The sequence below is a fragment of the Cygnus olor genome, chromosome 2, assembly GCF_009769625.2.
Source record: "Cygnus olor isolate bCygOlo1 chromosome 2, bCygOlo1.pri.v2, whole genome shotgun sequence".
Lineage (NCBI taxonomy): Eukaryota > Metazoa > Chordata > Aves > Anseriformes > Anatidae > Cygnus > Cygnus olor.
In genome coordinates this window covers 147,198,743-147,221,689 of record NC_049170.1, presented here as the reverse complement: position 1 = coordinate 147,221,689, position 22,947 = coordinate 147,198,743, and the positions used below count along the sequence as shown (strand labels likewise).

Here is a 22,947-nt window from a genome sequence, read left to right as displayed (position 1 = left end):
GGGGTGGGGAGGAGAAATATACGTCTTCTGTGAAGGCTGAGTGAAGCAGAGCTGCTTTTATTGTACAGTAGTCAGCAATCATTAAACTGAGGAACAGATTATTTCTGAAAATCATGTATAGTTAGATGAAAAAATGAATTAGAGAAACAAAACTTAGTAAGATTATCTGCTTTAAAATACTGAAGAAATCTATTAATATTTAAGTGGCTGGTTTTGCTGTAGTCAACTTGTTTAATCCATAAAAATGACTCTATTCTTTTCCAAGGTTTTATGCTAAATAGATGAAAAAAGAATTCGCAATAACAACCAAAAAAACGCTGATAATCCTTATGCAAACCCATGCTAGAAAATTTTTGCTTTCTAGCACTTTCCTTCATGTTTTTTTTCTTTTTCATATTGCACTCCTGCAGAGTTTGAAATGTATTCAGTTCCACATTATGATATGGGTTTAAAAAAAAACAATCTAGCAATGGATCTCATTGTTTTGTTGTTGAAATGTTGCTTATACTTTTCTCACCCTGAGAAAACAGGGAGTACTGTTCCAACAGGATGTTTTCCCCTTTGTGTTTACATTTGTCATCTTTGCACTCGGCCGTAATCAGAAAAAAAAGCTGGCGTGCAACTGAAGCGGTGCTGACACAGTTGAACTTCAGAAAATTTGTGATGCTTGGAAAATGGCCCATCTGTCCGAAATGACCTAAAAAGTAATATGCAATTGTTTAAAGCTTTTGTGCTTTGCCATTAAAACAGGCAGCGGCAGATGCCCAGTCAGAAAGGCGGAGAGCTGAGCGTGTGCAGCGGTAATGCTGCTGCTCCCTGGCAGCACGTGAGAAGAGAAGCGCTGCTCTGTGCTGTCCCCTGGCCAAGGGATGCTGCTCACTGACATTACCCAGGTTGGGATTCAGAAGCAGTAGCAGCTTACAGCTCTGTGCATCTCACAGACACGCTGCTTCCAGGGCTGAGGATCGGAGCACTGAACTCATCCAACTGCAAAAACCGGTGAACGGGAGTTTCTTTTAACTTTTTTTTTTTTTTTTTTTTTAACTCATCATGTGTTCCTAGGAGTGGCTTTTTGGAGTTAGAGGGATGGGAGTGATGGCAAGGACCAGCCAGTCTGCTAGGACTGCTGGTAGATGCTTTTATCTGGACTATACCTGCTGGTTTCATTTCTTTCCTAAAGGAAAAGAGCAGAAAATCCAGTTATTTCCAAGTTATTCAAACACCTCACTTCTTCCAGTGGCTGGGGATAGCTTAAGCTTGTGGTAGAAAGGTGTGTATTTCAACGGTTTTATCTCAAACAGTCCCCCCAGAATGAGCTTGCAGATGCATCTAAGTCTGTGACAGTGTTAGCTCTGTCCTCATTTTATACGTGTTTCTTTAAGCAGAACCTTGTTCAGCTGCTACTGTATCCTCCTGCATGAATGTTCGTGAGGCCATTCAGTGAATCAGATCAGGGTGTTTGGCCAACTTTTAATAATTATTTTTCTTTCCTTCTCTTTTTCTTTTTTATTTCTAACATGCCCCTGCCCGCAGCCGTCTCTTCTTCAGGCTGTCCTGATGTCTTCAGGATTTGTTTTTAGCAGAGTTCCTGCTCTTTATAAAGCTCCTATGGCTCTTAGCAAATGAACTAGCTCTGACCTTAAATCAGTCTTGGGTTCATGTGAAGCAGGTTCAAGCCCCAGATGGCCTGTAGCCTTTTTTGTTTTACAGCAACACTGTCACAGCCTGTCACTGGCCTGCAGTGCTGCAGTCGTGTTCACGCATCCCTTCACCATGCCAAAAAAGCTTTCATAGGTACAGACACTTACAGGTCACTGTAAGAGCAGCCAGTTCTTCAGTCTTGAAATGCCTCCTTGTGCAACTATAGAAACGAAAGAAAAATATGTCCAAATGCCCAAGCAGGGCATGTCCCTGTTTGCTGTGGAGGGATCCTGTTTCCAGCCTGATCTCACTTTGCTTCTTCCCCAGAACAAGTACTGATGCTGGAGAGCATGGATGTCCAAAGCTCCAACTACAGGGCAAGTTGAGAAAGTTATTCATAGTGACATATCTCTTTAAACTGAAATCAAATAGGATTTTGCTATTTAGAAAATACCAGTGGTTTTTTAGATTAACGAGAAGAAAAATATCAATTAAAATACTTCTTTCTTGATCCAAGTGCCAAAAACATTTAAAAAAAAAGAGATTTAAAACAAACCAATAGAAACTCTTGTTTGGCAAAGAAAACAACTGAAAGTAAACAGAGCAGTATTAATTATATCCACATTTTACTTGTAGGGAAGAGATTAGCACTTGGAAATTTTTTAATCATAACCAAGCCTTGAGCTTGAAAAGTGTGCCAAAATGGAGTTTGGGCTGAGGGTAAATATGATTAAGTAGGGGAGGGATGTTACAGGATTATTGTAGAAGTCCTCACAAGAAGTTTTATATACCCAGGAATTTCAAAGCTTATATTCCACTGAAAAAAGTTCAAACATGGTAAAGGATGTTCATACAAGTTACGTAAAGAAAGTAGGAACATGATTTGAAGTCTAGAAAACCTGCTTGCTTGCATCTTTAAGAAACTACCAGCTTTGCTCTTTTTTTGTTTCTTTTTTCCTTTTTAGCTTTAAGTCATTGTTTCTAAAGGCTTATGGTTATCATAAAATGGAATAATTTGTATCACTTGAAAAGCTCAAATAAGTGAACAGTGATTGTGTGGCACATGTATGGTACCCAGTAAGGCCTTCAAGACATCCAGGATATTGGCTGTGATGGTGGGTGATTTTTATACCATCCAAGCCTACAGCTCTTTTCAAAAGACAGATGTGAAGCTGTTGGTGGACACCTGTGATACCAGGCCACCATCTCAACCAGCAAAAAGCAGGGATGAAAACCTGAAGATATACTTTGCCTTGCACAGGCTGCATTAAAAACACATGTGGGCTCTTTGGCTGCCTGTTTCACTCACTCTTACCCTCCATAAAGAAGCAATTTTTCATCGCAGAACAGTTTTCATTCTGCTGCGTGCTAGAATTTTTATATCTGATTATCTTAAGAAATGTAGTTATGAACTCCCAGTGCATTTTAGTAGAGTACTTGTGCTGCTTCGTAATAATCATATTGTCCAGAAATTGAATTCAGAAAATGTTAGCTTCTTCGAAGATGATGAAAGTATGCGTGTTGGGGTAGCGTTAATGCTATTGCAGTTGTACGTGTGGTTCTCAGGGCGAGGTGTAACACCCTGTGGTGGACCAGCCAGTCTGTTAGCTGCAGTACTGCTGGAAGGAGAGCCAGGCTGTCAGCACACACAGCTTTCTACAGGTCATTGAAAACTTGTCTGGTTTTCATCTAATCTAGCTGCTACAACAGAAGATGTGGTTCTGATATAAACCTTGCTTTGCTTGTGTGTAACACATAAGCTAAATCCCTTCTTGGGCATCCCGGGCAGCTTCAGGACCTGCAGTGCTCTCACCAAGCCCACAGCCACTGAAGCTGTCATAGAGGATGTGAGGTGTGGGAGAATTTATTCCTGTATGTCATTATGCCCTCCCTCTTTCACCAGGCCACCACTGGTGTTTCAGTCCTCATCCCAGTGAGCATGTGAGAGTTTTACATGAGTAAAGCAGAGCAGGGATGAGGATCCCCCCTTTGGCCAGTGATTCTTCTTCAGTCTCAGGGTAGGCAGCATGTGTAGGCTCAGTTTGGGACAGGCACCCAACCCAACACACCTGTGGTTCACGTTTGGTAGCTATCCCAGCAGGGCAACGTGAGGAGGACACGATGTGCACTGCTGGTCGTCCTCAGTGAGGTTCTGTACGGGTTCAGGCCCTCAGCTCCCAGCCCCGTGAACCCTGCAGGGGTGCTCAGAAATGTTGCTGGGCCTGTAGGTGCCTAAGGCACCTTGTGCCTCAGGGGCTGGGCTGCAGCAAGCTGCAGTTCTGAAGACTTTAATTCGTCCGTGATCCTCCCTGAGGGTCTGGCACCCCTTTATGGATCTTTCTGGCCTAGAAAGTTTTTCTCAGCCCGCTCCTTGGCTGCACTTGAGAATACGGTTTGCATACCTTTCTCCTCAGGCAGTGATGAGCAGACAGATAATCAGACAGATAATTGCAGAGGTATTCGTTAGCTGTCAGGCACTGGCGGGTGGTGTTCTGAGGCACTTCATAAACAGGTACTTTCATGAGCACAGCCTGGGCTGTGGGTCTTCCCGGTCTTATGGGGTAGCAGCAGACTGGTGTGGCCCCTCACCTGTTGATCCTGTGCCCTCCACCACAGAGGTCACCACCTTGGCAAAATGCAGCTTTTCTGTGTGTGTAAGAAAAAAAGATCCTTGCAGAAGCTTCTGTAACCCTCACACGTCAACAGCCCAAGCAAGGGACAGTCTGACCCTTGTGTCTGCTAATATTTTATTTTCCTCTACACCCTGCTTCCCCCTTTACGTATCCATATAAACATCTGTGTCCTCACCTACTCTTTATGATCGCATTCTATGTTTTTGTTTTCCAAGCCAACTTGCCAGACATTTGAAATCTATCACCTGTGGGAGTGTGCAGTCAAGTTTCAGGCTCCTGCATCCCAGGCTGGTCTCTGCTGAGGGGCTGCTCATCACAGGCCATCACCCTCCCTCCCAAAAGTCTTGGGGTGCTTTCAGTGAGTGCCCACATCTTCCCAGGGTTGCTTCAGCAAATAAGCCTAGGGAGGCTTATTTGCTTTCACAGTACTTGTGTCTGAGGGCACTCAGCATGGATACTGCTTGAGTTTTGCAACTGAATTCCTAGTTCATCAAAAGGTTTTGTTCTGTGAAGTTGACATTTCATCTACCTGACAAGCCTTTTTTTCTTGGCCACAACTATATGTGGAAGGTGTGTACATGGGAAGAGAGCTTTGAGACATTTTGGCAAAGTCCTTCACCTTCCTGAAGTTTATGTTGCTATCAAGGATACTGGAAACTTTCACCCTGGTCACCTTATGTGGCTGATGTGCTGCACCCAGCAATGCAATGTGGAGATAAGGAGCTAGAAAGGCTCATTTCATTAGAGCCTACTCCATCCCCAGCCTGTGACTCAGCCAATATACTTGATTTCTCTGCATTCTCATTTCCCGTTAAAAAAAAATAAGAAAATTTGACTTTATACAAGACTGCAAATATTGCCCTTCTTTTATTAACTCTGGAAAAGTAGAAGAGGAATTCTTGTAACTCTGTAAATGTCACAGCATGAACTTCTCATTTAAAGTGTCACCTAGTGGCTGGATGGAAGTTTTGCATTCTAAGTTAAATAATAATCGGTACCATCATATATATTTAACAGCCATAAAGGCCAATCCTTATGCACAATAATTGAGAAAGATGCATTTCATCTTCTGTTGAGCTCGTTAAAATTCCTTTTTAAAGCGTTTAATTCAAGCCCTAAAACTTGTACTGAACTGCATGACCAAAGGGTCAGGAACACATTATTTCTACTTTATTCTTTCTTCTTCTGATGAGTAAAATGGCAATTAATTGCTAAAAAGTTAATTGCCAGTGATCCCAGCAGTGAAATTTTCCCTGAACAAAATCATTAAACCTTGTTTATGCTAATAAGTTCCTTGTGCATCTGTGGGGTGGCTTCGGGCAGAATCCTTGTTACAAAAAGATGATTGTGCATCTGAGTATGTGGTCAGTTCAGAGCTACTGGAAATTGTGTCTTACATAACACATAAGAAAAATATTAGCAGTTTCAGAGTCATTGTCGTCTATAGTTCTCAAAGGACATTATGGAGGAGGTTAAATAATATAAGATACTTGTAGTGTAGACCAGAACACTTAAAATGAGCTCTGTTAACATGAGATCGTGCAGTTTACAAGCTCCAGAGATGTTATATGAATGAAAAAAAATGAAATGTGTATTTTAAATTCAGTAGAAGAAGTCTATGTTGCTGTACGTTTTGGTTTTGTTTCTTGCTTCATTTTTCTGGGTGGTCATTTTAAACTTCTGTAGGAACTTTCTTTTGAAAGAACTGAGCACCTGCATGATAGGAAGATATGCAGGAGCTGTAAGGGCTCAGCATCTCTGAAATTGAGATTGGATATATTGGCTTGGTCACTCAATATTGGTAACTAGATTTGAAAACTCAGTTGTGTTTTGCCTGGATCACTTGGTGACCTGAGGGTCCCAGGCTGGAGGAGAGCTCAGTCTGCTGATTCTCATGCTTTGCCCGTCAAACTGTGAACTTCATCAGCTGAGATATGTAACACCATTGTGTAATTTTGTGTGTGACACCTTTGGTTTCCCTTCTGCTGCTGTCATGCACTTACCTAGTGTACTTACCTAGTAAGTGGGTGAAGGTGTTTAATCACAGTATATACCAGATGCTAAGAGTGAATAATGTTATAGGAACTTCTAGTAAAAATTGTGGTCATTACTTTTCTCTAGACCTCTGTGCACAGCGTGCAGTTTTGTGTCTTTTTTTTTTTTTTTCCCTAGAAAAATCTGCCTTCAGCACACAATGCAACCTATACTTCAGCTGCTTATTTCATTTTCCACTGAGCTAGTGATGAAGTGAACATCAGAAGATGGGTCTTGACTTCACATCCCTGCTCTGTGCAAGGAGAGGAATACACTGTCCTGGTATAGCTAAGATTGAGGTCTTCCCAGACTAATTGCATTTCCCTGAGGCTTGCAGTGCAAAGATGCAGCTCCACAAGGGAGCCACTTTGGTTAAGAAATTGCATAAAAAAGGATCAGCTCCTAGCCAAGGGTGGCAGGCAGATGAGATGTGGGTAGAAAGAGGAGCCTCTGCCCTGCAAAGCTACTTAGTGGGGAGGGACAGATATTGCAGCAGGTAAAAGGTACTTCTCAACAAAGCTCCGAATTGTATGTGCTTGATATTGCAAGATGGTTTAAAGAAAATTATAACATGTTCCTTCATGCCAGTATCAACATGACAAGGTCCCAGGGGAAGCGAAAAGCCTGTCCATAGGCTTACCAACCCTGACTCTGTCCCTTTAAATGTCATTGTTAGTAAATACTTTGATGAAAGGAGCTCTCACCAGACAAAAAAGTGGCGAACTACACTGGTAAATAATTTGCCTTGGCAAACAATATTTAAGCCGCCGATTTCAACCATAATTGTGCTCAGCATTATCATCTGCTTTGTAAATAGAAGTACTTATCCGAACAGCTGAGCTTTCTGCTGTCGTTGATGAAAATGGGAAAATGTGGGGCAGAGGGAACGTGCCGCTTCCTTTCCTTTCTGCAAAGCTGCGGTTTCCAGCTCTTCCGATAAAACCGTGCGTTTCCATCGCTCTGTGCCTTGCAGGAGGCTAGAGCTGTAAAAATACCCCTGTGCTCCCAGCACGTCCTCAGCTTGGGGCACTCGGTTCTGCAACCCAGCCAGGAACTTGAGCAGCGACCGTGCAGCATGAGAACAGTGCCCAGGTTGCTGCCCTGTGCTCGTCCCACCGCACAGAAATGCCTGCGACGTTTTGTGCCACTCGAGGATGGCGTTGGGGCTATTTTCATTTCACAGCCTGGGTGAGCTTTCCCCCCTCCCCTTCTTCTTCTCTGAGCCAGATGGAGACACATTTGGTTTCTCTTTTACCCATGTTACTTCTGCGAGAAGAATAAAATGAGCAGGAACAGCTATTGGCCGCAGCAACAGAAGAAAGCCCTGCTTTGCCAGAGGAAACCACATAAAAGCGTGCGTGTGTGTGTTTGGGGGGAGGGCGCAGCGAGGGATGATGCCTGGAGCTTCTTGCACTCGGAGCTGCGATTTGTGAGTGAAACATGATGAAATCACCCCCTGGACAAATCACACGAGCCTGTCAACCTCACCAGGTGGGATTACTTGTAGCTAATAGCCCGAACTCCCAGAGCAAACAGAGCTCTGTGCTCACTATAAAGCAAAAGGGACGGTACTGCACGGGCTTTTCAAGAATCCTCTAGTATGGCTAAGAAGGGCTGCTTCCACTTACACCAGGTAGGGGAGGAAAGGAGCGTGTTTGCTTTTAGAGGAGGAGTAGCCCGTCTCTCCTGAATAAGGTCCTACAAAAAGGAGCGTTTCAGCTTCAGAAAGAGATGTTTTATTCATAACCCCCTTCTGGTTTGTGCTCCTCTGAAACGGTGACTGTCAGCTGCTGCTCCAGTGATGGGAACTGCAGTGCTGGGGAGCTCGAATGTACAGGGACCGTCTCTGCCCTTCTAATCATAATGCTCGTAGCTTGGAAGTCCTGGCTTTTGCACAGTTTGATCACTTTGCTGTTTTGCTTTTGCAGGTTATATCTTTATTTGCTTTTGCCTTTGGAGTAAATGTCTGCATGGGATTTACAACAAATCGCTTTAGGAGATCTGAAGAATGGGATGAGGGCCCAGTCTCAGGTACAGTAACGGACGTAAATTGTACATCGCAATACCCTTATGTTATATACGGCGGTTAGAAACCACTCCTACGCCGAAACAGTAGTTTGCTTGTTCCTTTTACCTCTAGGATATAGAGAAGAAATAACTTACTGAGCCTGAGTCAGTTGACCTTTGGGACTCACCTATAGGTCTCCTATTTACTTAAACTTTTGCTCTGTGTGCATGTGACTATGGAAAATCTAGCTTATTTTCGGATTGAGCGCCACCAGTATCGCAGAGATCGGTCTCCGTAGCTGCTTCATTGTGCTTGCGAAGTTTTGTGCTGCGTGCGGTTTCCCTCTAGAACTAACAGAAACGCCCCGTTTGCTTTAAGGGTGCTGGTTGCATTTTGGTAGCTATTGAAGCGGTTTCTCTAATCTTGAGTAATGCTTTCAAGAACGCGCTGGTGAGAAAAGCTTTTGGCATTTCTGCGTCTCCTGAGGTCATGCTGGTTTGTGAACAGTAGACGGCAGACATCTGACGGCGGCGAGGGCCGAGCAGGTGTTCGTGTCCCTCGCCAGCAGATGTGCTGTCAGGGGTCGGCTGTTTGCCTTTGGAGGAAAGCAAGAACATGCCACAGAAGGGACTGTTGTTCATGTTCTGGGGCAGTGTAGGGTTTTGTGAGCTCAGGCATAGTCCGAGTAGAAAAATATATAAAATGGAATACTAGTCTTTTTTCTTAAAAAATAAAATGAATGTAGGCTTGACTTGTGTCTCTATTCCTTCCTTCGGCAGGAGAAAGGGAACCTGTGGTCATTGACTTAGAGCTGGTTAGTTTAACCAAAGTGAGAAGGATGCAATACCCATCTGTAATGATAGCCTGTGAATTTTCATTGTAAACTTTTTTATGATGTCCTGAGGTTGTTGTGTGCCTGGTAACAAATGTGTGTCCTCCCCTTCCTTGTCTTTCATGAGAATTAGTGTCTAATCACAGCCACAGTTGGGGTTGCTGATCACTGAGCAGAGGCATTTTAGGTAACTGAAGAGATACTGGTGGTTGTTTTTGGTATTTATATAACAGCAAAACAAATTTGCTCGTAAATCAAATGTATTACTAATTTTATCTTCTAGTACATAAACTCTAGAGTGGTTGGGTAATGTGTGTAGTAGTGACATGAAGGATTTGCATTTCATGTCTTCAACACCTGGCTGTCGATTGCTTTGCTTTTGATGGTGACTGTGCAGGTTTTAGGGCAGGGCTGCTTTGTACCGAAGTCCCAAAGGTCCGATCCCGGGGACCCACTGCAGCTCGACATTGCCAACTCTGCTGAGCCCACCAGCACCGTTCAGTGCCACCAGGGCTGGGAACAGTAGCTGTGTGCTGTTTCCAGTAGCTCACCATCCCAGGAGAATAGTAAGAAATACAGGATATCTCCCCAAAAGGCAGGAGATGTGGGTTATTTTGGGGCAGTCTATTGAAAAGGTGCATATGGCTGAGATTGAACCAGAACCTGGCATTGATGTAGTCCACTCTAAGGGGCAACAATGAGGACAAAACCCTCTGTTACTCTTTGTTTCCTTGTGCATTTGGGAAGCCTGGTTACTTTTATTGCAGTAAAAAAAATTGGATGTGAAAGCAAAGAATAAATTATTATTGCTACATCTGTCTGAAGAAGAAAGTAAACTGTTATGCTAGAAAGGTGTCTTTTTAAATAAAATTAAAGCACTGTGATCAAAGAATTTTTTTTAGGCATTAGGTTCGTGTAGTTGCACGACTTTCAGTTGTACTTCATCAGAAGCCTAGTGCTGTGAACTATCCAGAATGAAAGATTGCTGTATGTTCTTTTTCAACTTCACTCTGTCTTGGCTTATTTCCAAGTTTCTTAGTGTCTAGAACTAATTATTTTGTGCTGACAAAACTCTGTCTCTTTACTAACCATTGCTGTATATTACCAGTTTGTTACTTTTACAGGGGTATGCCATGATTGTAGGCGAACTTCAGTTTTTATCTAGTATAGAACTCCTCTACGAGTCAAACCGGTGTTTTATTTTGTTTTGTTTTCCATAGTTCATTATACATGCATGTCAAAGAAGTACCATCATGCCTAAAAAGTTCTCTTGATCTCTTTTGATAGCGTATAGATATGTTTGATATTTGTACCCAACAAACAATTTTTTGACTTCAAGTCTTTAAAAAAAAGAAATTAAGAGTACCAAGGCTGCTGTTCTTCATAACTTTGCTTTTGTAAGTTACTTACTGTATGAACCTTCCAGACTTCTTGGTAAGTACTTCCAAGGAAAATGACTTTAGCAGTCTCCTGAAGCATATTCCTTAGTCATGGTAGGATGATAGCTTCAATCTTGGAAGGAGAAGCATTGATGTTTTTCTGTTCCTTCTCACTGCATTTTTAAGCGTGACACTAAACCCAGAATTTATTGTCTTGGAACAGCTAGAATTGTTTTGTTTTCCTTAAGTGACTTTTCATTGAAATTTTATTAACTGCAATGACATAATGGAAAAGTGAAATGCAAATTCATAATTTGAATATTACATAGCAAAACTGGTGCTTTAGGTGTTTTATGTAGGTATTTAAGTGATCCACATAGGTTCCATGTGGGATCCCAAATTGCATACTCTTGCCAGGTAGCCTCCTTCCTATAACGGCTGTGTAAGCATGTCTGTATTTTGTAGCCCTACAATTGAAATACTACTGGAAGTACATAGAGTTGATAATTATTTTTTAATGATGTAATTAGATTGAATCAGAGCAAGTAGTTTGATATGGTGCATTCCCAGGTGAATATAACACATTTACAATGGAATTGTAATAACCTTCATGGTCTGAATCAGGAAGGCAGTATTGCCCTATATAACTTTTTTCTCTAATATATGATGTGAGAGATAATACTTAGATGGTTACTTTGAGCCTAGTGGCAAAAAAAAAAAAAAGGCATGGAAAAGGATATGAAAAGCTCTACGTATTAAAAAAGGAGGGGAGGATCTCCATGGGGAGGCCCCTCTGCATGCTGCATGGAGGCAGGTCTGATTGCAAGAGCTGTGGAGGGATGCAGGAATTTTGAAAAGTATTTTGAAACTGTATAAGTTTGTTCTGTACAAAGTCTTCAGTGAATTTGAAAATGCTCACCATGAATGGAGCTCCTGATGATATATTTTCCAACTCTTCTACATGCACCAGTACCCATGCCATGGCATTGTGCACGACCTGAAAATCATGGTCTGGCTGCAAAGGCAAGGTCAGTCGTGGTAAACAAAGGATTGATCTTAATCTGTTCAGAGATCAGGGGAGTTAAACCACATCCTCTTTTGTGTTGCTATGTGGAAGGTGTCCTGCATTGACTTAGGAGGTATAACTTGAATTTGCTAAGGAATTTGGGATAATTTGTCACATCGCTAATAAAGAGGATGCCAGACGATGTGGAAAAAAATAGCAAATAAGGGAGCTGGGCTAAACCATTCTTATGTGAAATTGAAACCCTACTTACAGTCATAGAAAGTGGAGCTAGAGGGGAGCTTGACCAGCTATGTAGACATTCTCTATATCCCAATACATGGGCATTTATTTCTGAAGTGCTCCTGACAGATCTTGGTATATAACTTGTTCTTCAAATCTCCAAGATCAGAGATTGCACAGCCTCTGTAGGCAATTTGTTCCAGTGGTTTCCTGATAAATGATTTGTACTTTACAACAGGTGGACATTCCTTGAAATACAGTTGACACTGTTATTCTGTAATCTGCAGTCAGGTTTACACCTTCTTTTTCCTAAACACATGCTGATGTGTGTTTCTTGACCTTCTGAAATGGTCTCCCTCTCATTCCTTCGAAATGAAGAGGGCAATGCCAGTGTAAGGAATATATAGTTTGTGGTTGTATGTAATACCTTTGAGTTCAAATTTGCAGCTTACTAGATCTGTGGTTATGTTACCTAGCTTCCAAAGGGAAAGTAGCAGAAGAGGCTAAATAACAAGTGTTCTTTAGTAACAGATTTTCAGGAGCATTTGGCACAAAGCAGCTGTCCTTAAGAATAAGGAGCAAGACTACATCTCTCTGAAAATGTGAGCATTGACATACTTTGAAACAATTCTCATGTGATTAATTTCTAATGTAGATTTGTGGCCTGTTTATGTGACAGAAAAAAATACTGGTCTGTGTGTTGCCAGCATAGATAAGCCACCTTTAGCCCCTCGGAGCTCCCGATGGCCAGAATATTGATGGCTCTTTAAAAGCATCCTTGCAAAGTATGTACCTGCAGAGTGAAACTTCACTGTGGCTATGCTGGTACTTGCTTTTAGCAATGCTCACCAGACTGAAAGTCAAACAAAAGCAGAGAGACACAGTTGCCCACCATTACCTTTTCCAGAAGTCATATGAATGTGCCTTGCTACTATCATGATCCATGGCTGCAGCCATTGTAGGTTTGCTCCCTCCCCATTATATTGCTGTAGGGTTGATTTACTGCCCAGTTTGCTCCTTGAAGTGTTTTATGCTGGTGCTGCTGGTGCCAGTACCACTCCAAGGGAAACGATGGACCAGTAGTGCTGGGGATGGGAAGTGGTAGGATATAAGCTATGTCACCTCCAGACTTCCCCTCCATCTTCTTTCCCAGCCATTTTTACAGTGTTGGGATAAGGTCATCATGTTTGGAAAGAGATTTTTCCTCGGTTTATGTGGAGACTGAACTTTCAGCTATGTAAAAGAGTAGGGAAAAAATACATGAAAGAAAGATCAGAGCAACTGTTTCCCAAAAGTGTCATTGCATCAGTTCTCTTAAAATCATACAGCTAATCATGGTGAGGTTTGCCAAAACCAAAACGTGGTCTAAAAGAAAACAAACTCTAAGACAATTTCAAAGACTTAATTTTAATAGGTCTCTCAAAGAACAAATGTCATTGTGAAATATTCCTTGGAACACCTCTGCTTTTAAATAATAACATGAATTCATCTCAGTTTATTTCATAAAATGACATTAACCCTAGAGAGTAGCACACAACCTTCCTGTTTTACATAAGCTGCTGTGTAGGACTCTTTGATAAGAAAAATGTATAAGATACTAAGTTTTGAGAAAATAGCAGGGAAGTACACACCAGCTCTGACAATAAGGGCCCTTACTAATTGGTTATTGAAGTCTAATGCATTATTCATGGTTTTCAGACTGGCAGTCCTCCATTTAGTTATACACATCAAATACATTATCTTCTTTTATACTTATATACTTCTGTACTTTGTTTAATTTTATAATTTAATGCTCTGCAGAAGTCCACCAAAAAGTTGTGCTTTACTTCTGCATTAACTTATAGAGCATCTTACAGTTTTCGTTCATGCTTGACAGTGATTTGGCACCTTCAAGTAGAGCAAACCAAGTCCTGCTGACTGCATGTAGATTAATTGCAGTCCTTTACTATGCGAACTGCCCAGCCAGCCATGAAAATGTCACTTGGTTTCTGAAAACAAAGGCCTGCTTCTGAGGAATAGCTGCAGCTCCTGGAATTGGCCTTGGAGACTTCAATACATTTCTGCTAGTAATCTCTTGATTGTTACAGAGGTAAAGCCAGGTCCATTTCTTTGCAGGATATTATCACAGCATGCTGCTTCCTCATTCTTTTCCCCCCAAAAAGAGCTGCCTTTTTGGATTTTTAATCTTTTATATATATATATATATATATTGGCTTCTGCAAGCAACCCTTCCCCTCTCCCCGCTCCCTTCCTCTCCCTAAGCAGGCAGCTAAGGTTTCACTCATCCATGTGGCTCGGGGCTGAGCCACCTGTCCCACCACTGCTGGTCTGACAGATGTTGCCCTGTTTCTTGTTCCACACAGTCCTGTCAGATTCCCCCTGGATCAGTACCTCTGGCTCCTGCAAAAACAGATGCTTTGAACTTCAAGAGGCAGAGCCTCCTGGCTGCCGCTGTGACAACCTGTGCAAGAGCTACAACAGCTGCTGCTTCGACTTTGATGAGCTGTGCTTAAAGACAGGTACGATGGGTCTCCTGCCCTGCACTGGCAGGTGCTGATGACGCCTGGCTTATGCGAGCGGTTGGGACTGGCTGCTATAATACAGTGCTCCCTGCTGTAACCTGTGTCTCCTCCTTACCTTGCCTTGCCTTGCTGGCTAGGCTTGGCTTAGCCCATAACGCAGCCCACGTGTCCTTACAAGGAGCAGTAGGGACATGCACCTATTGCTCCTCACTGCTGGGCTTCTGCCATGGTTTCTAGGGCAGAAAAAGGCAAGGTACTATTTGTACTACCTGGAAAGGAGATCTGATACTCATTTACAAACAATAATCAGCGTTCAGGCACCAGTTGTCCCTCCAGGTTACAATGAAGAGAGCCATGGTACAGACTGGAGGCTGGTCTCTCAGTGTTATCCATCCTTTTTTTCTCCCAGGTGATAACTTAATATTAGGGCAATTCACACTCGCTTGTGGATTGTGCATTGTGAAAGCACCTCTGAAACTGGGAGTGTTGAAGCGGTGCAGGTCCCTTCAGAGGTGGCAGGCTGGGTTTGTTACCATTGCTCCAGACTCTGATTTCCAGATGTCAGGATGCATATAACACACTGGTAAAAACGTTTACCTTCAATTCATTAGAGCCTTACCTTCAATTCATTAGAGCCTGGGGAAAGGAAATACAGCACTGTGTTCATTTTCCGTTTTTCATGACTCATAGGCAAGGGAAACTTCAAAGAGGTCCATGAGTTATGTTTTATTTCTTAATAGTGCACTTAAATTATTAGTTGTACCTATCTCCTTGAATGTTTGCTTAGTGGTCAGAGTTGACACAGGTGCCTTCTACTTCTGCTGTTAAACCTTTCCTTGCTTTATCAAGGAATTACACTTACTAAGCAGCCAGAAGAGAAATCTAATGACTGAAAATATCATTGTTCATGGATGGGCAATGTTTGAGAGAACTTCCTCATTTCTGTTTATGAGGATATTGTTTGAATAACATGGTACCAAATCTCAGTACTGTGATTCTGTAATCCAATATAAAAGAAATGGTTTGGTTCCAGGCCAAGAAGTTCTGAATTTTAAGCTGATGCTGTTTTGTCCCAGTGTAAATGACTGTAGAATGTGAGGTTCTGAAGACTTTCAGCACATTGCAAGATGTTTGCTCCCAAAGAACAGACTCTCAGTTCCTCAGTCTCCTGTCCAGAGAGTACAATATGCATTTATATGTATGGTTAGCTGCATAGCCCTTAGAACCGTGGTGTAAATTTTCTTATAATCCCACGAGCATTTATGAAGACAATTATCACATGTACAATCTGTAAATATTACATATTTATAGGAAAAAAAGCCCCAAATTAAGGAGAAATGGGGAATGAAAGAAATTGCTTGTGTGTGTGTGTTTTTTTTATTTTATTTTTAACTGGGTGCATGTTAACTGAAGTGATCTTTTCAGTTTCCTATTGGCTGGGACAGGACACATGTGGGAAACCATATGCTTATATCCTCAGGCCCTATTCTAAAGCGTAGCAATGTGCTGACCTGGAGAGAACGCCATAATTTAGACAGGCCCTTAGATCCTAACTTCATTTGCAAGATGAGAAGAGCAGGAGTGTTTTACAGCTGCTGCGCCATGCTTCTCCTTGAAGTGCTTCAAACTTTGCAGCTGGTGCTGAATCTCACCCGCTGAGGTATTAGAAAGTTCCTTCTGTCTCTGTGAAGAACCGACGGGAGTATAACATCAATTTGTATCCACATAGTCTCTTTTCATCTTTCTCTCATTTCCCACTGATTGAACTGGGGACTTGAATAGAATTGGGTGAAAAAGAATGAATTACCCAAGAAAAATCAGCATTCCTACTTTGTGTTCCAGGCCCTCCATTTATCTTTCAAGAGCCTTTCTTGACTTTTCCTTTCCACATCTTTTCTGGCATTCAGGTTGTACAAAGCCTGGAGTACAACACCCGAGGGTAGCAGAAGCACTTGTGTGTGGTTGGAGGAGCCCTCCTGCACCTGCAGGACACACAAGGGTCCTTTTTGTTTCTGGTTGACATGCTTACTTCAGAGGTCTTGAAACCACTAAAATGGGGCTATAAATTTAACACTCTACTCTACTTGAGGTTGGATGTAATCACTATGGCTAGAGTGAGTGCTTTTTGTTTTGATTATAATCTCTCATTCTTGCTTACTTTGTGAATATTTTAGCTCGGGGCTGGGAATGTACAAAAGATCGCTGTGGAGAAAACAGGAATGATGACAATGCTTGTCACTGCTCTGAAGACTGCTTAAGTAGAGGAGATTGTTGTACTAACTACCAAGTCGTTTGCAAAGGTACGTCTTTGGTCATTCTGCCTCTTATCTTTCTGAATCTGATAGAAGGCAGCCCTGTGGGTAAAGAATTTTCTTCTAAAGAAGGAAACCTCTCCTTGTTTTGCTCTGATTTTGGGGAGGAGGGATGAAAAACAGGGATTTACATTTGTGATTTTTGCCTACAGGAAAGCTGTGGAGGGACTCTTTATCAAGGTGTGCAGTGATAGGATGAGGAGTAGTGGTTTTAAACTAAAAGACAATAGATTTAGATTAGATATAAGGAATAAATTCTTTACTCTGAGGGTGATGAGGCACTGGACCAGGTTGCCCAGAGAAGTTGTGGATGCCCTATCCCTGGAAGTGTTCAAGACCAGGCTGGATGGGGCTTTGGGCAACCTGGTCTAGTGGGAGGTGTCCCTACCCATGGCAGGGGGGTTGGAATTAGATGATATTTAAGGTCCCTTCCAATGCAAACCATTCTATGACTCTATGATTTATTTTGGACACTAGTGGAGGTGAATGCTTCTCATTTGTTGACAGTAGAAAGAGGTTGTCTTTGCCTGTAGAGATACTGATAGAACAAGAAGAGGCAAAGGTAGACGAGTTTAAAACACAGAAATGTTTGGGTGCACTTGTCTGCATCACAGGGAAAGCCAGGGATATCTGATGGTTTCAGAAGGAATTTAACATTCCTAGATACGTTGTCTCTGTCTCTAAAACCTCTCCTACCCCTACTACAAAAGCTCCTGCTCAAACTACTTGGGCCAACACCTGTAGGCTTTGATTCTTGTGGGACAGAGGTTGCAAGAATATGACAGCTGTAATTTTCAGGTGGGTGGCACGGGCTCCAGGTGACCATATCACCTCTAGGCACGCAATGTCTGCAATACAACCTGCTCTGGCTGGTGGATTGATGGGCTGAGAAGGCTTAAGTTTCAGCTTGTACCCTGATGGTTTGGAGCATGTCCTGCCTTGCATACTGTGTCACCCATTCTGAGCAGGTCTTCTGCTGCTTGGTAATTAGCATTGTATCTCAGCTAACTCTTTGTCTTTTCTTGGTTTACTTTAACGGTGGAGAGTTTAAGGTTTGAAATTTTTTTCTTCCACACTCTTTCGGCCAACTGCATAGCTTCAGAAACTCGTAATAGTCCAGGTCCATACACTGAAAATGGGATTTTCTTTACTTGAGTTTTGCTGTTGGGAATCCAGGTGAAATAATGCATCTTCCAGCAAGTCCCTGGAGAGTACGTTCTTCCCCTTCCCAATGAGACCCAAGGCCGATATTGCTTGAATACTGGTATGGTTCTCGGTTTCTGCCTTTTTTTTTGAGCTCCCTCTTACAAGGGTCAAGACAGAGGAATTTACATGTCTTCTGCTTTAATGTACATAATCTTTGTTTAATTGGTTAATAACAAATGATCTCAATGACGCTGGCATCCTGACAGGAATAAGTGTTATGTGAGAACAGTGTTTCCTCTTTATTCGTGCTTGTGCCGATCTGAGGATAGTGTTTTTTTCTTTTTTTCTTGGAAATCGTCCCTCCACCTCCTGTCATGGTCAATTGGAATTGCTGCAGGACACATTTCCTGCAGATCTTTTCTATGGTGCTTTTTATTTTGTTCTTTTAATTGAGCTGCAGTTCCCTTAATAGTGCCAGGTTCAGGAAGTGAACCTCATTAGCTAATACTTTGTTTTTCAATTGACCTGTGAAAATGCAAGTCATAAGCCAGTCTATAGTCAGCATTCAGTAGAGAAAACCTTAAGAAAATAGTTGATTACATAAAGTAATTTTAACTAAGCTAGCTCTGAAAGAGCATTAGTGCTTTTTTTAGCTGTGCCTGAGTCTCACCTGATCCATGAGCTGATCAACTCTGTAAACCAGCTGGAAACCATTTAGGGTTGTTTTTCTTCCACAGAATGTGTTTTGTTTTGTGTCTTTAGCCAGCTGAAGCGGCTCACCAAGACATCAGAGCTGATGGGAAGGAGGGTATGAATTCACAGCCTGAAGCAGCGCTACCCTTTTTTTGGCAGATTGAAAATAATAAGTAAAACAACAACAAAACAAAACATGACTACTGTGCCTAAAGCTTTTACCACTGTTTCCCTCAGGCAAAAGTATACTCTTAACTCCAGTCTTAAGAGGTGATTCTAGCAGTGATAGTTTGGATATTCTTATCAAGTAGAATATAACCAGATCATTTGTTCAGCTTTGTGGAAGATACCTGGTCATTATTTGTTTATCATTAGCAAGAGCTAGACTTATTTTTTTGAAATTTTCTCTGAAACCTGTAGCTGTGTCCATATATATGTTTATGTATATATATGTTTATGTATATATTATGTCCATATATATATATATATATGTTTTAAAGTCTGATTTTACTTTCCTGGTAGGAGAAACCCACTGGGTGGATGATGACTGTGAAGAAATAAAAACTCCTGAATGTCCAGCAGGGTAAGTGTTTTGCTTGCAACCCCAAAGCCAAGTGCAAGAAGGCCAGTGGTCCAGCACTCTGAACATCATGTTTCTGCACTGGCCCTGTAATGCCATTGCTGAATGGTTATGGGTTGGTTGCTTTCCTGCGCTTCACCATTTGTACAATTGGGCTGATAATATTGTAGCTCGTTTGTCTTTGAGCTGTTGGATGAGTAGTGTTGTGTGAGGGCCTGCACTCTTGTCATTTGACCACCTGCTGGTGGGTTTGCCTGTTTCACTTACATGTGTAGGGAAAGTAACCAAACTCTCTTGAAGACTGTGGAGATCTTTTCCTGATTTCACTAAAATTCAGACTGAGCCACATATGAACACAGCTCAGGTCATTTTTAAAAACTGAATTTTGGATTATTAATACTGTCTTCCTTAGTGAAAGGATTTCAGAATTACAATGGGGATATACCTTGACTTAGAATAACAAGCCCAGGAATAGCACTGAAAACGTGAGAAATTCTGAAACCATTTGGCTCACTATTATGCTTAATGGTAAGCATCTGCTTAGGTGCCATGTTGGGTTGCAGCTCAGTCTGTGCAATCAAGATAGTTTGGAGGAGATTGGAGCCTCTCCTTCTCCTGGTGACAATGGCAGCTTCTTACCCCTGCAGCAGGTGACCCAGGTGTGTCTGTCCAGGACACATCTGTGCCTGCTTGGGTTCAAATCCAAGTAGAAGTAGCAAACAGAAATACAATAAAATAGCATGAAATACCATCATCTTTAGTATATGAGAATGTTTTCTGCCTCATGGAGCTCACACAAAACGCCACATGGACTTTTGTTTGTAAAGAGAGAAGACCAGCTGTCATAAAACGTGGTTTTTAATTACAGATTGTGTGATAGGGTGGGTACTCATGCATACTATTTTTTTTTCCTCTTCTCCATCTCTGTCTGTAAACATTTGCCTTTTTGGGCTGTATGCTTTTGGCTGCTCAGGGAAAATGTCTTTTATGTTGGAACGCAGCCCTTTAACTAACTGTGACCACACAACCAAACTCTGGATGTTAGTAAGCATGAAGATCATCAGTTTGTGCTTATCTGTTAAGTAAGCAAAATATTATAGACACACAGCACATGTAGTAACTATACTTGAAGTTCTCTGGAGCCTCAGTGAGCAAGTGGAAATAAAAAATAATTTAGAAATGCTGACTTACGTTCATGCTGCTTCTATTCTTCAGCTTTGTTCGTCCTCCTTTGATCATCTTCTCTGTTGATGGTTTCCGTGCATCATATATGAAGAAAGGGAACAAGGTCATGCCCAATATTGAAAAATTGAGTGAGTGCATCTGTTTTACTACAATACATGAAAGACAATCTTTTTGCAGTTCAGTTGTTTTCATTGTGTATTGAGCAACAAAAGTCAGCATGGTGCTGGTGGGTAGAAGGGCTGTGCTAAATGCAGGGCTCTTCTGATTCAAGGGTCTAATAAAGATTTTTTTGTTTGGTTTTTGTGTTGTCCCCCCGAAAGCAAAATAGCAGAAGTCCCATTTGGTTTAGATGATATCACCTGGTGGTTTGAAGCACCCTGACTAAAGCAGCATGCAACAATCAAAGAGTGGGGAGAGAGCTGCTTTGGGGACTGCAGATCAGAATCAGTGGTGTTAATTTGGTTTTGTCAGCAAAGAAATGATTCTTCAGAATGTGATATGTATCATGCCTTCTTACAGGCTAGTTGGGAGGTACCCGCAAAATGTTCCACTTGAGTCACAAACGTTAAAGACATGGGTCCTGGTTTTTGTGGTGTACTGGAGGCACTGTATATTTGAGCTTCTCAGTATAGCGTGGTAGTTTGTGTGTGTGCCCATACCCTTGAAAAGCGTGGTGGTTTTTTTGTTTGCGTGTGTGTGTTTGCTGGCTCTTGTGTTTGTGTAGCCATCTGTGGAGCTGTGGCCAAAGCCTATTGTGAAACTCCAGCCTTAGTATATTTGTCACTTAAAATTAGCCTGTGATTTCTCAAATCGTTTTGCTTAACAGCAAGACACTTCCAATGGCTATGGACACTGAAAGGAGGCTAGCTTAGAAAGGAAAACAGTCCATGGAAATCTAGCGGGTTTTGTAGTGCTGGCTGCGTTGTTTCACTTGTTTATTGCGAAGCGCAAAGTGTGTGAGTAGATTTACCACTGTCCTGCGGGAAGACTTGCCAATGTTAAGCAGCAGAATGTTCATTTAAATTGGTTAAAATTTAACCAGTTTCTGCAGCATTTTGAGTTAAAACAAATGATTCCCTGTATTTTCTTTTTTCATGTCTCAGAGCTTCACTTGCTAATGTTTGCATTCCCCATTGATTTTTCAGGATCTTGTGGAACGCATTCTCCTTACATGAGGCCTGTCTACCCTACAAAAACCTTCCCCAACTTGTACACCCTTGCTACTGTAAGTCCCTGGGAAGGAGTTTTTGTTGATAAAATGTTGCACTTCGTTGGAAATGTGGGTTGTGGGAAACAAGATTTTTTTAAAATAAAACTGCTTTGCTGTCTATCCTTTTCTGCCTTCAGTTATTTATTTTTGTTCAGTATTTTGAAGTTCTGAGTTTTCTCACTATTAAGCACAGCATTACAACTTTCCTGCTCTTTCTTATGCCTGTTTTTGCAGTTATTTGTACTGCTGTGTAATTACAGGTCATGGTTTTTCTGGGGGGGGGAAGGAACAAACAACCCTGAAATCCTACCCAGAATACAACCAGCAGTTGTTCCTTCATCGGAGTAGCTGAAGTCAGTAGGGCTGTCTTAGCAGCCGTCTTAAAATTTACAGCTGCTGAGTGTGTCTGGATGCTGCATTGGCTCTGCAGAAAAGGAGCCATCGCTTGTGTGCTCTGGTGGCACGGCTGGTGGCCAGGCTGTCCCCACCCTGGGATGCACACACGCCTTATGACAGTGCTCCCGAAGCAGCAGCCACGTTTTTTTCCCTTCTTTTTCTTCCTGCAGCCTCTGCACAAATGTTAACTCAAAAGAGAGAAGGGGATGGGAGAGGGTGGAGAGAAAGGGAGAAGAACAGAAACCTCCTAAATCACCTTTACTGATGAAGAAATTGTGATACAAAGCCTCTGGGTTATATCACAATTTTGGTGACTTGCTTTGGTTTCTTCTTAGAAATAACTCTTATCTCACAGAGGAACTGGTGGAGATAAAATATTATCAAATGCAAATGCAAAGTGTTACTCTTGCTACCAGAAAATGAATTACTGTTTCCAGAAAGGGAATTCATGAGGAACTGAAAGTTCAAATCAATCTTTTTTTTTGCTTACTTTTGTTGACCTCAAACTAACTTTTAACCAGTGTGAAAATACTTTAAAGTATCCAGTACCAGAAGCTTTTGTGCCTTTTTTTTTTTAGCACAATTCAGTCATCTCGTGCTGTTTTTGTTGCTACAGTCAGTTTTATATGTGTTTATCTTAAAGTTAAAACTTTTTCTGGTGTGCATTTGCAAAAACACCTATTTTAAAATAATTTAGCAGTATTTGCAGATAGCTATGGGGAACTGGATCTATGTGCATTAGGATTTTACTAATTAATCTACTTCTGCACAAAGGGACTCTATCCTGAATCACACGGAATCGTTGGCAATTCGATGTATGACCCAGTGTTTGATGCCAGCTTCAGTCTTCGAGGGCGAGAGAAATTCAATCACAGATGGTGGGGAGGTCAACCAGTAAGTTTCATATTCCCTCCTTCCTCCCTCCCCTCCCCCTGTGCTGTGGAACGTAGCCAATAATAATAATTAAAAAAATACATCTGTGAACAATTTGTACCTAATCTCCCCATGGCTGGCCCTGTGTCTATCAATTTAATGTAACATTTTGAGTTGGCTTTTGCTTCTCAGAATAATAAAGCCATTGATTATGGAGGGGTGCTTGTGTTGATAAGTATAAATTAGATGTGGCTAGG

At 41.8% G+C, this 22,947-nt stretch overlaps 1 protein-coding gene across 7 annotated transcripts in view; it reads left to right on the top strand.

Moving 5' to 3' along the window:
* Positions 1-22,947, top strand: part of ENPP2 (ectonucleotide pyrophosphatase/phosphodiesterase 2) — a 74,196-nt gene that overhangs the window by 6,097 nt on the left and 45,152 nt on the right. For 2 of the 7 annotated variants that reach the window (XM_040546953.1, XM_040546952.1), the window contains exons 1-8: positions 7,809-7,941; positions 8,237-8,339; positions 14,137-14,292; positions 16,470-16,595; positions 18,969-19,029; positions 20,242-20,339; positions 21,357-21,436; positions 22,592-22,711. In XM_040546953.1, the coding sequence (XP_040402887.1) occupies positions 7,909-7,941; positions 8,237-8,339; positions 14,137-14,292; positions 16,470-16,595; positions 18,969-19,029; positions 20,242-20,339; positions 21,357-21,436; positions 22,592-22,711 (777 nt within the window). In that variant the 5' untranslated portion in view covers positions 7,809-7,908. The other 5 variants (XM_040546950.1, XM_040546951.1, XM_040546955.1 and 2 more) reach the window with 5 other exon arrangements.